Below are 13,847 nucleotides of genomic sequence, written 5' to 3' on the forward strand. Positions count from 1 at the left end.
CGGAAGGAACGACCAATCACAGGCTAGTTTGGTCTTCCCGGGTTTAGAGCAAATTTGTGCAACTGTGCATTTGATTGGATGTTTTCTTAACTTGCCACAAAATTAAATCAGTTCTGACTGGATGTAGTCCCCACCAAGCATTTTTGTCTCGTTTTCATTCGTTGACGAAAGTGTCAATTAATTTCGTCATGGTTTTTATCTTTTTAGGTAGTTTTTATTTAGTTATTGTCTCGTTTTTTTTCATGAAAAAAAGGGTCGTTGATGAAAACTATGATGAAAATATTTCGTCAATGAAATTAACACGGTCTCCCACTACTCTCCCACTTGGCCCACTGGTAACACTGGGCCAACTTGTACATGTGTGTTTACAGTCTGCACATTTCAGTCTGACTGTTGTGCTGTGTATGCAGTGTTAAACAAATGTTAGATCTAAATTTACAGCTGTGATGTAGCTGTGTTTCATATGTGCTGTAACAATAGTGGGATTTTTAATAAAACAGCCACAAACAGTCTACGGGTGTGAATTATTATCAGTGTAAAAACAGTGCAGATGTTTACGTCTAGCAGCAAGGTGGAAGGATAAAATCTTGGTATTTGAAGGTGTTTCTGATTTAGAGAAGTCAGTGAATGATACATGAGTGCGGTCATGTCCTGCAGCATTGTGTAACTGTTTTGCACAGATCAGATTTTCTTGCTCAGACACAGCAGCAGTGACTGAGTGAGACACAAACAGAAATAGAGGCTATTGTCACTGTTGGGGTTCAACTAACAGCCTCCTTTCTTTAATGAAGTCTCATCATCCGGCACTCTGCCCAGCTTTAAATGGGTGCCTCTTCCACTCCTGTTCAAGGCCATTCTGTTGATGGCCTACTTCCCCCATTGTTGATGTGCAATGGGGGTGGTGGTGCTGATCAGAGTCAGAGCCATGTGCACGCACAAACAAACCAATATATTACTACTACTGTTGCCAGATGATAACAGCAGCACTTTAACTCCACAGTACACAGTGTGGGCTGAATGAGTTCAATTTCTAAGCATCATAAAGCTGAAAATGTCCTGATGAAGTGTGGATAAACCTGTTTTCAGACCAAACCATCAGCTTCCTCTGAGTGAATCCAGATGCCTGTGCTATGAGCTCAACATTCCTAGGATTCACTTACTCCAAAACAGGCTAAGTGCTCACATGAAGCTAGTTATCAACTCACTAAGTAAACTCTGTTTCCCTTTAAGATAAGTGAGAGGAGGCTGAGAATCAGTATGGTTTACTATGATGGTGAACTCGTCTGATAGAAGCTGCTGGGACTGTGTGACATCCAGAGGACTCAGACTGAGGAGAGCTGCATTATTACAAACTGAATATCACCCAATGGCCAAAAAACAAAGAAACAAAAATACAAAAGTGAAAGAAGCATAACATATATCACTATGTCAATATTAGTTTGACACTAAATAATACAAAAATACAAAAGCAGTGCAAGAAAATCTGAGTGCACTCTTGTTTACATGGGAACAAAGAAGTCAGTATCAGCCATGTGCTGCTAATCAAATGTGCTGATTAACTGATGATCAGAGAAGCACTGCTGATGCCCATCAATGTGGGAAGGGTTAAAAGGTCATTTCCTAACAATCTGAAGGCCATCGCTCCACAGTGACAAAGATGATTCACTAGTGGAAAACATACACAAATAAAAACTACAACAAGCCCAAGAGCTCCATCTGAGACTCTACAGGCCTCAGGCAGCATGTTAAAGGTTAAAGGCCATGAGAGCACAAATACAAACAGACCGAACAAGTTTGGCTGCAGGAGAAAGCCTCTGCTCTCAAAAAGAACATGGCTGCACAGCTCAGGTTTACAAAGCTGCATCTGAACCAACCTCCAGACTTCTGGAACAAACAGACCAAAGTGCAGATGTTTGTCCATCATGCACAGCAGCACATTTGGAGGAGACCAAACTCAGCACATCAGCACCAACACCTCAGAGCAGCTGTCAGCACGGTGGAGGAGGGCGGAGGATCTGGGCTCCCTGCAGTCACTGATGCCACACTTCCATCGCCGAGGTGCTGGTGCTGTTGTCGGTTTCAATGAACCAGTGAAATGCTTAAGAATGAGCCTGCGCTTCTGTGAACTGCTCCTTTATGTAGGAGTTTGGGCGGTCCTTATCTGAACACAGAAGCCGAAGGGCACAAACGTGGGAGAACATGCTGTTGTCAGGGTTTTTACAGCTTCTCCAGGATCAAATTCAAGTGCAGTGGTACCTTGATTTACGAGTGTCCCAACTAATGAGTTTTTTGGGATAAAATTGGTCACTTGGTCGAATTTCTGCTTTATGTTGCGAGCAAATATCTGAGTTACAAGCGAGTGAAAATACACCATCTGTGCGCTCCGTTCGGTTTTTTTTTTTCCCTCTTGCTGTGCACTCATTCTTGTCGATGGTTGTTGATGTGTTTGATTATTTTCCGCATTTATTTTGGAACATTTCCTTTTTTTAAACCATGGGTCCAAAGAAGCGAAGCCCAAGGTTGGTGCTGAAAAGGATGATGACCATGGATATAAAGCATAAAATTATTGAAAAACATGAGCGAGGTGTGCGTGTTGCTGTCTTGGTGAGGGTAAGAGAGTGTCAAAAAAGGCAAAAGAAGGAGAAGAAGATCAAGTGAAGTGAAAAAAGGAGCATTAAGTTTAGCGATCTCCTCCACTTCCATCTCCACCAACATCTTTGTCTTTCACTTAAAACCAGTTTATTTCTTTACATTCTCTTTTGTTATACTGTATACAGTATTATTTTTCTACATTATTTCTTTATAAAGGCATTTTTTTATTAATAAACGAAAAAAAATGTCGTGGTTTTGGGGGGGGGGGGGGGGGGGGGGGGCAGATTAATGACATTTCAATTCATTTCTATGGGAAAATTTGATTTGACATACGATCAACTTAAGTTACAAGCCACAAGTCACAGAACGAATTAAACTCGTATGTCAAGGTACTTCTGTACTTTTTAAGCACTTTCAATGTCAATTTTCAAGATTTCCCAGCACATTAATGGGTCATTCACGATTATCAACATTTTACAAATCGCATTAAGAATACTCTTTTTCAGACCCGTCTCCCCCAAACAAAATATTGATCTTTATTCATGACATTTAATTTCAACTGGTTCTTTGGTATTTTAATGTAAAAGTATTAAAAAGACATCCTGGTTTTGAAAATTTCTGGAAATCTTAGTGTCAAATACACTCTTTCATATCTATTAAAACATTGTACTGCACTACATGTACACCCCGCCACACTATACACAGTGGCAGTTGAGCGATTTGTCATCTGAATAGCTGGATTTTGCCAAAACGTGATTTCCATTATTTGCCCAATAAATTATTGCTGGTATTTATATTGCTGTAAATTACTTGTTGACCTATGATCGATCAAGCACATCTCAAATATTATCTCTCATGAATGATATCAATTCATTTTGCATCATAAAGAACGTTCCTGCCACATGGTAGAAGCTGCAATCACTTTTTGGCAACACTGGCCACCAGTGCTCCCAACTTAGTGACTTAGTCACTAAACTTAGCAACTTTTTCCGGTGTCATCAGGGACTAAGGCTGCAATGATTTGTCGATGTAATCGATGACGTTGACTACAAAAATTTGTCAACGTGGAATTTTGATGTCGAAGCGTCATATTCAACTGCAATACACCACAGGAAGATATCAGGGCAGGACTGCCTCCATTGTTTGCCAACAACACCAATACTCATGAAGAAGAAAGTACTGTGAACAATGGTGGAACAGAGAGGAGGGTGAAGAAAATGAAAGAAAATGGAGACAGACTGTCAAAGGGGTGGGAGCATTGCAAAGCAGAACTTTCCTTCCACTGCAATTGTGAGCACGGTGGTGTGGTGGTTAGCACTGCTGCCTCACAGCTGGAATGACATCTAAAAGGTCTGGATTCAATTCCACCTTGGCCCAGGCCTCTCTCTGTGTGGAGTTCACACGTTCTCTACGCATCTGCGTGGGTTTCCTCTGGGTACTCCGGTTTCCTCCCACAGTCCAAGGACATGCACTTACTGGGGTTAGGTTAATTGGTCACTCTAAATTGCCCATAGGTGTGAATGTGAATGGTTGTTTTTTTCCCCTCTGTGTTAGCCCTGTGGTAGGCTGGCGACCTGTACAGGTGTACCCTGCCTCTCACCCTGTGATAGCTGGGATAGGCTCCAGCCTCCCCGCGACCCTGAACAGGATAAGCAGAAGAGGATGGATGGATGGATGGATGGATGGTTTAAAACGCATCATTAGTTGCAGCCCTGTCAGGGACTTTTGGAGATATGCCGGTGTTCTTGTAAAAAGTGATCGCCTGCCATAAAGGGATTTCAGGTATTTGCCAAAAAAAAATGTTTGGTTGTAAATTGCTGTAGATTAATTTTTGGCCTAAAATCTGTGAAACGTGTCAAACGTATCTCTGGTGAAAGATATTAGGTCATTTTGAGCGAGAAACAACACTTCTGTCCAAGGTAGAAGCTGCAATCACTTCTTGGCAAAGTGACTTTCTGTCACGGTGCGTGACCAGGCTGTATGGCTGTGTATGGAGGTAAGGACCTAACAGCGGGATGCAGGAGACAGCAGGTAAGAGTGATGAGAGGCGGATCTTTATTTAGGTAAAAGTGCAGTGGCAACAGAAACCAAAAGATGAGGCAAACAGATGAGAAAACCTAGACTGGGAATAAACTAGAAATATCCTGGAAACAGGGAGCCAGAGAGCAGACACAGCCGCAAAACAACAACAATCCGACAAAGGACAATGGGAAGACTGAGACTATAAATACACAAGGTAATTAAGGAACGGGCGACAGGTGAGGGCACAGCTGAAACTAATTACACAAACGAGAAGGGGAAGTAAAACTAAACACAGAGCACAAGGAACAAGAACTGAAAAAATAAAACAGGAAACAACAAGGCGAAGACCGAAATGCAGACTTGACACTACACAGGAAGTAACACCACAATACACAGAAGACCAGAGACATGAAAAGGAATAAAACAAACACAGGGGTACCACAAAGGGAACACTATTAATAACAAATAAGGACCACAACACAACTGGGACACTAAATGAATAAACTAAGAAACACCATAACACCAAATCATAAGGAAAACACAAAATGCTGGGCATAAGACCCAGGATCATGACAGTACCCCCCCCCTCATAGGCCGGCTCCAGACGGCCCAAGCCAAAACAAAGGCCAGACCAGGGAGGGCGGTGGGGGACCAGGACGGAGGACACGAAGCCAAACAAAAAAAAAAAACAGCACAGAGCCGCACAGTCCAAAAAACCCAGGCAGGGCGGGCGGAGGGGGCCAGGAAGGAGGGCCCAAAACAAAAAAAAAAAAGGGCGACGCAGTCTCAAAAACAAGCCAAGAACGTAACGAAAGACAGCAGCACAAGGCTGGAAAAAAACAGTCCAAAATAAACCAAAAACAGAACGAGGCAAAACAGGAGCCAGAACAGTTCAGGAGGCCTCCCAGGAAAGCCACACGGGAGGTGGCCCAGTTCAGGGGGTCGTCCCGGCCACGGGGCAAGACGAGAGGACAGAGACCAAGGACGAGAGCAAGGCACTGCAGGCAGTCGACTGGATGGCCATTGACAGATAGAGGAGCCAAACCAATTAGCAGGGGAACACCCGCAGAGGCAGAAGTGGTCTGGTGGGCGGCCGCGTGGCAAGCGGCGGAGACGGATGACCTCGGGCGGACGGCCGCGTGGCAGGCGGGAATTCTCCAGAGCTTTGGCTGGGCTAGACTCTCCAGAGCTCTGGCTGGTGGAAGACTCGGAACGCTTGGAAGACTCGGAACGCTTGGAAGACTCGGAACGCTTGGAAGACTCGGAACGCTCAGGCTGAGCGGGAAACTTGGAAGACTCAGGACACTTGGGCCGAACAGAACGCATGGGCTCTGTCGCGGGACCCTCCGGCTCGGGGCGCTCGGGCTGAGCGGGACGCTCGGGCTGAGCAGGACGCTCGGGCCTCAGTGCGGGACTCTCTGGCTCTGGGTGCGCTGGCTGGGACTGCAGTGCAGGGCACACAGCTGCTTTACTGAGCAGCTGGGGCTGCCTGGGAGATAGCCTAGGTGCAGGTGATGGTGAGTGCGTGGAAGCTGACACTGGGGAAGCTAAGGGGCCTAAAACTACAGAGGGAACAGGAGCTGACTGAGTGCGAGGCAGGGCTACTGGCGCTGACTGAAAAGACTGGGGCTGAGACAGGGAACCTGCTGAGACTGACAAGGAACCTGACTGGGAACCTAACTGAGATGTGGAAGCTGACTGGGACTGAGTGGAGGCTGGGTGAGCTGACGCTGGAGCTACAGCTGACTGGGACTGAGCAGAGGCTGGGTGAGCTGACGCTGGAGGCTGAGAGGGAGCTAGAGCTGGGTGAGCTGACGCTGGAGGCTGAGAGGGAGCTAGAGCTGGGTGAGCTGACGCTGGAGGCTGAGAGGGAGCTAGAGCTGGGTGAGCTGACGCTGGAGGCTGAGAGGGAGCTAGAGCTGGGTGAGCTGACGCTGGAGGCTGAGAGGGAGCTAGAGCTGGGTGAGCTGATGCTGGAGGCTGAGCTGTCTGCGGGGAGGCTGAAAACTGTGGCGGAGGTGCCGCAGCAGCAGGCTCTGAAAAGTGACGAGGGACTGCAGTGGCAGGCTGAAATGAAGGCTGGAGCCTGGCTTCCTCCACCCTGGAGTCAAAAACAGGTGCAAAGTGCCCAGCGTCTAACAAACCTGGGGGAGCCACATCAGTCTCTGGGGCTGCATGCAGTGAGGGGGGCTGAAGGTGCAAGGTGTTTAATAAGAACTCTTTTACCAGTCCGTGTAATGAGTCCAACAGCCATGGGAGGCTAGAAATCAGTCTTTGTAACCTGGATGCAACAGCTACCTTATACTCCTCACAAGGAGCAGTTAACCATTCAGTGCAGAGGGTGTCTATGGTGTGTATCCTGTCCTTTCTAAAGTCTTTTGAGGGGTTTAGAATTGAAGGGTCAGTGTCAGGCACATCCGGGAAATATGAAATTTTCTCAGAAACACAGTGCAGAGAGCTGTTATTAATGGGTTCAGAAACACAATATAGAGGATCATTATCCATAGGTTGAATGAAGTCACAAAAAATTCCAGTGGGTGAATTCACAACAGAATGTCTTCCCTCCAGCTTGTCCTGAACTGGAAAAGTGCGCGAAATCATGTCAGTCTCACTCACCAAGTATACAGATGACTGAGTGTCCATCTCTACAGGCAGAGAAACAGGCGAAGGAGAAGGCGGCACTGGGGGCGTCGCGTTGGCAAACTGGAGCCGCGTAAGCCGCCGTGTGTCTGCAGATGGATGCTGTTGAGTCCGCTGCTGAGAGCCACGTCTCCTCCGTCGTGAAGTGCGCTGTGGCGAAGCGCACGGAAAGTCCAGTTGCTGCGGTGAGGATGAAGAAGGATCACTCTTGGGTGACGGTGAGAGGAAACACCCGCCTACTCTGATCTCCGATAGTTCCGGTGGAGGAAACATAGCTATCAAAGAGAGCTGTTGTTGCGGAGAAGCTTGGGCATGACGGCGAGGCTGCTGGGGTGGAGAGAGTGGTGAGCAGCGCTGATGAGGTCCTCCATTGCTCCTGGGTCCTCCCAAGGCTAAGCGGGTACCCTGGAACAGGGACTCATATTCCGGGGTGAGCCAGGGCTTCCAACTCACTCGCTCATGCAGGTAATAAAGAGCGAGCTCCTGCCGCTCATGCAAATCAGAGTCCGCTAGGTCCATTCTGGTCGGATTGTACTGTCACGGTGCGTGACCAGGCTGTATGGCTGTGTATGGAGGTAAGGACCTAACAGCGGGATGCAGGAGACAGCAGGTAAGAGTGATGAGAGGCGGATCTTTATTTAGGTAAAAGTGCAGTGGCAACAGAAACCAAAAGATGAGGCAAACAGATGAGAAAACCTAGACTGGGAATAAACTAGAAATATCCTGGAAACAGGGAGCCAGAGAGCAGACAGCCACAAAACAACAACAATCCGACAAAGGACAATGGGAAGACTGAGACTATAAATACACAAGGTAATTAAGGAACGGGCGACAGGTGAGGGCACAGCTGAAACTAATTACACAAACGAGAAGGGGAAGTAAAACTAAACACAGAGCACAAGGAACAAGAACTGAAAAAATAAAACAGGAAACAACAAGGCGAAGACCGAAATGCAGACTTGACACTACACAGGAAGTAACACCACAATACACAGAAGACCAGAGACATGAAAAGGAATAAAACAAACACAGGGGTACCACAAAGGGAACACTATTAATAACAAATAAGGACCACAACACAACTGGGACACTAAATGAATAAACTAAGAAACACCATAACACCAAATCATAAGGAAAACACAAAATGCTGGGCATAAGACCCAGGATCATGACAGTACCCCCCCCCTCATAGGCCGGCTCCAGACGGCCCAAGCCAAAACAAAGGCCAGACCAGGGAGGGCGGTGGGGGACCAGGACGGAGGACACGAAGCCAAACAAAAAAAAAAACAGCACAGAGCCGCACAGTCCAAAAAACCCAGGCAGGGCGGGCGGAGGGGGCCAGGAAGGAGGGCCCAAAACAAAAAAAAAAAAGGGCGACGCAGTCTCAAAAACAAGCCAAGAACGTAACGAAAGACAGCAGCACAAGGCTGGAAAAAAACAGTCCAAAATAAACCAAAAACAGAACGAGGCAAAACAGGAGCCAGAACAGTTCAGGAGGCCTCCCAGGAAAGCCACACGGGAGGTGGCCCAGTTCAGGGGGTCGTCCCGGCCACGGGGCAAGACGAGAGGACAGAGACCAAGGACGAGAGCAAGGCACTGCAGGCAGTCGACTGGATGGCCATTGACAGATAGAGGAGCCAAACCAACCATCTCTGTGTGGAGTTCACACGTTCTCTACGCATCTGCGTGGGTTTCCTCCGGGTACTCCGGTTTCCTCCCACAGTCCAAGGACATGCACTTACTGGGGTTAGGTTAATTGGTCACTCTAAATTGCCCATAGGTGTGAATGTGAATGGTTGTTTTTTTCCCCTCTGTGTTAGCCCTGTGGTAGGCTGGCGACCTGTACAGGTGTACCCTGCCTCTCACCCTGTGATAGCTGGGATAGGCTCCAGCCTCCCCGCGACCCTGAACAGGATAAGCAGAAGAGGATGGATGGATGGATGGATGGATGGTTTAAAACGCATCATTAGTTGCAGCCCTGTCAGGGACTTTTGGAGATATGCCGGTGTTCTTGTAAAAAGTGATCGCCTGCCATAAAGGGATTTCAGGTATTTGCCAAAAAAAAATGTTTGGTTGTAAATTGCTGTAGATTAATTTTTGGCCTAAAATCTGTGAAACGTGTCAAACGTATCTCTGGTGAAAGATATTAGGTCATTTTGAGCGAGAAACAACACTTCTGTCCAAGGTAGAAGCTGCAATCACTTCTTGGCAAAGTGACTTTCTGTCACGGTGCGTGACCAGGCTGTATGGCTGTGTATGGAGGTAAGGACCTAACAGCGGGATGCAGGAGACAGCAGGTAAGAGTGATGAGAGGCGGATCTTTATTTAGGTCCTTTATTTAGGATCATGACACTTTCACATATTCTTTATTAATGAGAGTAAAAATTATCATTGACATTAAAAGTGTCTTTTACCCCAAGAGATCTGCTGACAGAGCTGCAGAAATTGCAACAAATATAACATGACAGTCCTATAAAGAGTAGCCAACAAGGACTGGATTGATTATAATGCAGATACAATAATGCAGAGTCATAAATATATTTACAAAACAAATCATTTCTTTATTTTATATGTAAGCTCCTCATAAATCCTGTGCACAACAGTCTATTTACTGCAATAAGCAAAGATAATACCTTTTAAAAAGTCCCTTTGTACGCTAAGGCATCGCCTGGACCTCGTTTTGGCCTTTAGTGGCTTCTAGAGACTTTTGAGACAGCTGACAGCGAGTTTTCTTACACAAAAGTTGACAACAGTGCCAGCCACTACTCACATGATTACACACAAATATAGGGGCAGTATAGATCAAAACACACCAGGAACATGCAGAATTAATGTACATACCTTCTGAGTAAAAACCAATCATCATTTTCTGTGGTTTACTGTATACGGTTTCCATTTTTACTCAGCTTTTTGGAACAATGTTTCCACTTACTTGTTGAATTTATCTCTGGCAGCTTTGGCTACTTTCCACACCTACTGTGCCGCACTCACAGCTTGTTCCTGTCTAATATCATCAGTAGAGTCTTTCTGTGAATCGATGATGTCCCACTTTAGAGAATTCAATGAGGCCTTTGAATTGATTTGCCAGATCGGAGGCCATATCGCTGCAGATCATGCAACAGCGCAGTGGTGTACAAGTGAACGAGAGTGGATGCCTCCATGGTTGTGTGGATGCTGAGTTCTACGTTTTTGAATTTGCTCATGAACACTGAATACCTGCACTCACGGAATGACCTTATTTCCGCTGATTATGTTTTATTTTTTTTCGCATGTGAGTTCTGACTTAAATATAATTCCATATTTGTCTTATCCATAATTGGAATTTGCAGTTTTCCAGCAAACACTCAATAAAACAGCGACTCTGTTGTTGGGGGAGGGGCAGGGTAACAGACTGACAGACGGAGAAATTTTCATTTTAGACTTTACGACTCTTTCTTTCTCAGTTTCATTAGCGAACTATTCAATCAGTTATTTTTTATTAAAAACAAAAATGGTTACAATTTCAAGCAAACCTTGAATTGATAATGTTTAAATTCAAGCATTTTCCAGGATTTACAGCACCTGTGTGAACCCTGTGGGAACATATTTTATGGTGCAAACAAAAACTACTGTAGCATCTGTTTGCAGCACAGAGGTTAACACAGACAGCGATTACGAGCAAGACACGCCCTTCTGCTGCTTTCGCCACACGTCCTTGGTTCCAGACCAGCTAGCTTGCACTTCTGGAGTTGAACCCTTTTTTCAGATGAGCACTGAGTGAGTTTGCAGTGGAAAAAATGCTGAACCGTTCAAACACTTGCAACAGCACCCCCTCAATCAAAAAGCGGCTTGAGTGAACCATGAACTCCTCTGGATACCAAAGTATTCTGGAAGCACACCTGACGCTGTGCTGTGGGGGGGCCTTCAGAGAGCTGTGCAGGAATGAATGCTGCAAACCTCACTGAGCTGAAGGTACGCTGTGGAGGAGAGTGGACCTTAATCCTCCACAGTCATGTGACTGCAGCTGCAGTGAGGAGATCCACAGACTTTTCCTTCCACTCTCCAAAAATGTTCCCAGTTGAGAACAGCAGCACTTTATCCCCACAGTACACAGTGTGGGCTCAATGTTCAAGTGTCATTAAGGTGTGACTGTCCTGATGAAATGTGGACAAACCTGTTTTCCAACAATTAGCACTTTGGCTTCTGAACTGCTACCTGAAGAGGTCTGACAAAGCCCCGCCCCTCACCTGACTTACCAGAAAGAAACCAGGAAATATTTCATTATTCTTCCTACAGACACTCAGACCATCAGACCAAACTACCAGCTTTCTCTGAGTGAGTCCAGCTGCAGGAGAGAAAAGTGGAAGACAACAACACGCTGCACACACTGAAAGTAAGTTTGACCAAAGATCAGGACTCAGAGGAAGTTTGAGTGAAGCGGAGGGAGGAGAACCAGGACTGAATGTACTTCCTGCTTCCAGCTTCAATCACAAACTCCATGGCTTCCAGATTAGACGAGGATCTTCACTGTCCCATGTGTCAGAACATCTTCACAGATCCTGTTCTTCTGTCATGTAGCCACAGCTTCTGTAGAGACTGTCTGAAGAGCTGGTGGAGAGCAGACCCAACACAGAAGTGTCCAGTTTGTACAAGAAGATCTTCAAGGGAAGATCCACCTCGTAACCTGGTTTTAAAGAACCTGTGTGAGTCGTTCTTACAGCAGAGAGATCAGAGAGCTTCAGAGGATCTCTGCAGTCTGCACTCTGAGGAACTCAAACTCTTCTGTCTGGACCATCAGCAGCCAGTGTGTGTCGTCTGCAAAGACTCCCAAAAACACACCAACCACAGATTCAGACCCATCGATGAAGCTGCACGACAACATAAGAAGGAGCTTCAGGAAACTCTGGAGCCCTTAAAGAAGAAGTTAAAGGTTTATGAAGAAGTTCAAGTGAAGTTTGATCAAACAGCAGAACACATTAAGGTCCAGGCCCGACACACAGAGAGGCAGATTAAGGAGCAGTTTAAGAAGCTTCAGCAGTTTCTAGCAGAGGAAGAGAAGGCCAGGCTGGCTGCACTGAGGGAGGAAGAGGAGCAGAAGAGTGGGAGGATGAAGGAGAAGATGGAGGCTCTGAGCAGACAGATAGCAGCTCTTTCACACACAGTCAGAGCCACAGAGGAGGAGCTGAGAGCTGAAGACGTCTCATTCCTGCACAGCTACAAGGCTGCAGTGGAAAGAGTCCAGCGCTGCCCCCTGCTGGATGATCCACAGCTGCCCTCAGGAGCTCTGATAGACCAGGCCAAACACCTGGGCAACCTGACCTTCAACATCTGGAACAAGATGAAGGACATGGTCTCCTACTCTCCTGTGATCCTGGACCCGAACACTGCTCATCCAGGACTCATCCTGTCTGAAGATCTGACCAGTGTGAGACGACGAGGAGGAGAGAGGCAGCAGCTTCCTGATAATCCAGAGAGGTTTGAGTGTACCCGCTCGGTCCTCGGCTCTGAGGGCTTCAACTCAGGGACTCACAGCTGGGATGTTGAGGTTGGAGACAGTACACTGTGGGCATTGAGTGTGTCAGCAGAGTCTATTAAGAGGAAAGGAAACATTCCATCTGGATTTTTGGAAATCTTTTATAAAGATAATAAATACTATGAATGGGCACCACCAGCTCCAGCTTCTGTTCTCCCAGTACGGACGAAGCTCCGGAGGATCAGAGTGACTCTGGACTGGGACGGAGGGAAGCTGTTGTTCTCTGATATTGATACTGACACACACGTTCACACCTTCACACACACCTTCACTGAGAGGATGTTTCTGGACATTTTCAGCGGTGATCACTTCCCAGTGAAGGTGTTACCAGTGGAGGTGTCTGTGAGCAAACAAACTGTTAGTTTCAGGAAACCACGTATTAAAAACCGTCCCTCTTTTAAGAAAATTAAAGATCGTAAACAGTAAAATGATTTGGGGGAGTTTGAAATGTGAGGATGTGTTTGGATTGGATCAATAGTTTCCTTGGTTTTTGGTATTTTAAAAAAATTCAAAATAGTTTCCATTTTGAACTAATTTAGTCTTAATGGTTTCAGTGTTCATACATTTTAATCAAGAAATTCTCTGAGCTGATGAGAAGTTAGACTTTGTTTGTTCTCTGGATTGTATCATAATTGTGTATCATGTTTGAATTTGCGTCATTTTTGTGTTTTTATGTGATTTTTTTTGTCATAATTTCTCTTTCATGCTGTAATATGGTTTTGTCTGTGTAGGTTCTCAGCAGTGATGGCATAGTTACCTCTCCTCCTGCCATCCCCCCCAAAACCCCATCCCCATAGAGTCGGTGCCTGCTCCCAGACCACCAGAAAACAAAGCTAAAATCAGCAAAAAACTATTTAAGCATAAAAATTCAAAAACAATAAATAATATAGCTTCATCAACTGCACCAAAGAATAAAACAATTAAATGTGGATTATTAAACATTAGGGCTCTCTCTTCCAAGTCCCTATTAGTAAATGATTTAATAATTGATCATCATATTGATTTATTCTGCCTTACAGAAACCTGGTTACAGTCTGTCTGATCATTTCTTAGTAACATTTACATTTACTTTAATGGATTA

The 13,847-nt window shown here is 45.7% G+C and overlaps 1 protein-coding gene across 1 annotated transcript; it reads left to right on the forward strand.

The window, feature by feature from the left end:
- Positions 1–11,564: 11,564 nt before the first annotated feature.
- Positions 11,565–13,303, forward strand: LOC115785066 (nuclear factor 7, brain-like). Its single transcript, XM_030736518.1, has one exon. It carries the CDS (start codon positions 11,696–11,698, stop codon positions 13,190–13,192), a length of 1,497 nt encoding a protein of 498 aa, XP_030592378.1. The 5' UTR covers positions 11,565–11,695; the 3' UTR covers positions 13,193–13,303.
- The last annotated feature ends 544 nt before the right edge of the window (positions 13,304–13,847 follow it).

The sequence above is a fragment of the Archocentrus centrarchus genome, chromosome 8 (genome assembly GCF_007364275.1).
Source record: "Archocentrus centrarchus isolate MPI-CPG fArcCen1 chromosome 8, fArcCen1, whole genome shotgun sequence".
In the NCBI taxonomy this organism is placed as follows: domain Eukaryota; kingdom Metazoa; phylum Chordata; class Actinopteri; order Cichliformes; family Cichlidae; genus Archocentrus; species Archocentrus centrarchus.

Bases quoted from the DNA above. Each gene is read 5' to 3' on its own strand.
- LOC115785066 (XM_030736518.1), top strand. From the start codon at position 11,696: ATGTACTTCCTGCTTCCAGCTTCAATCACAAACTCCATGGCTTCCAGA.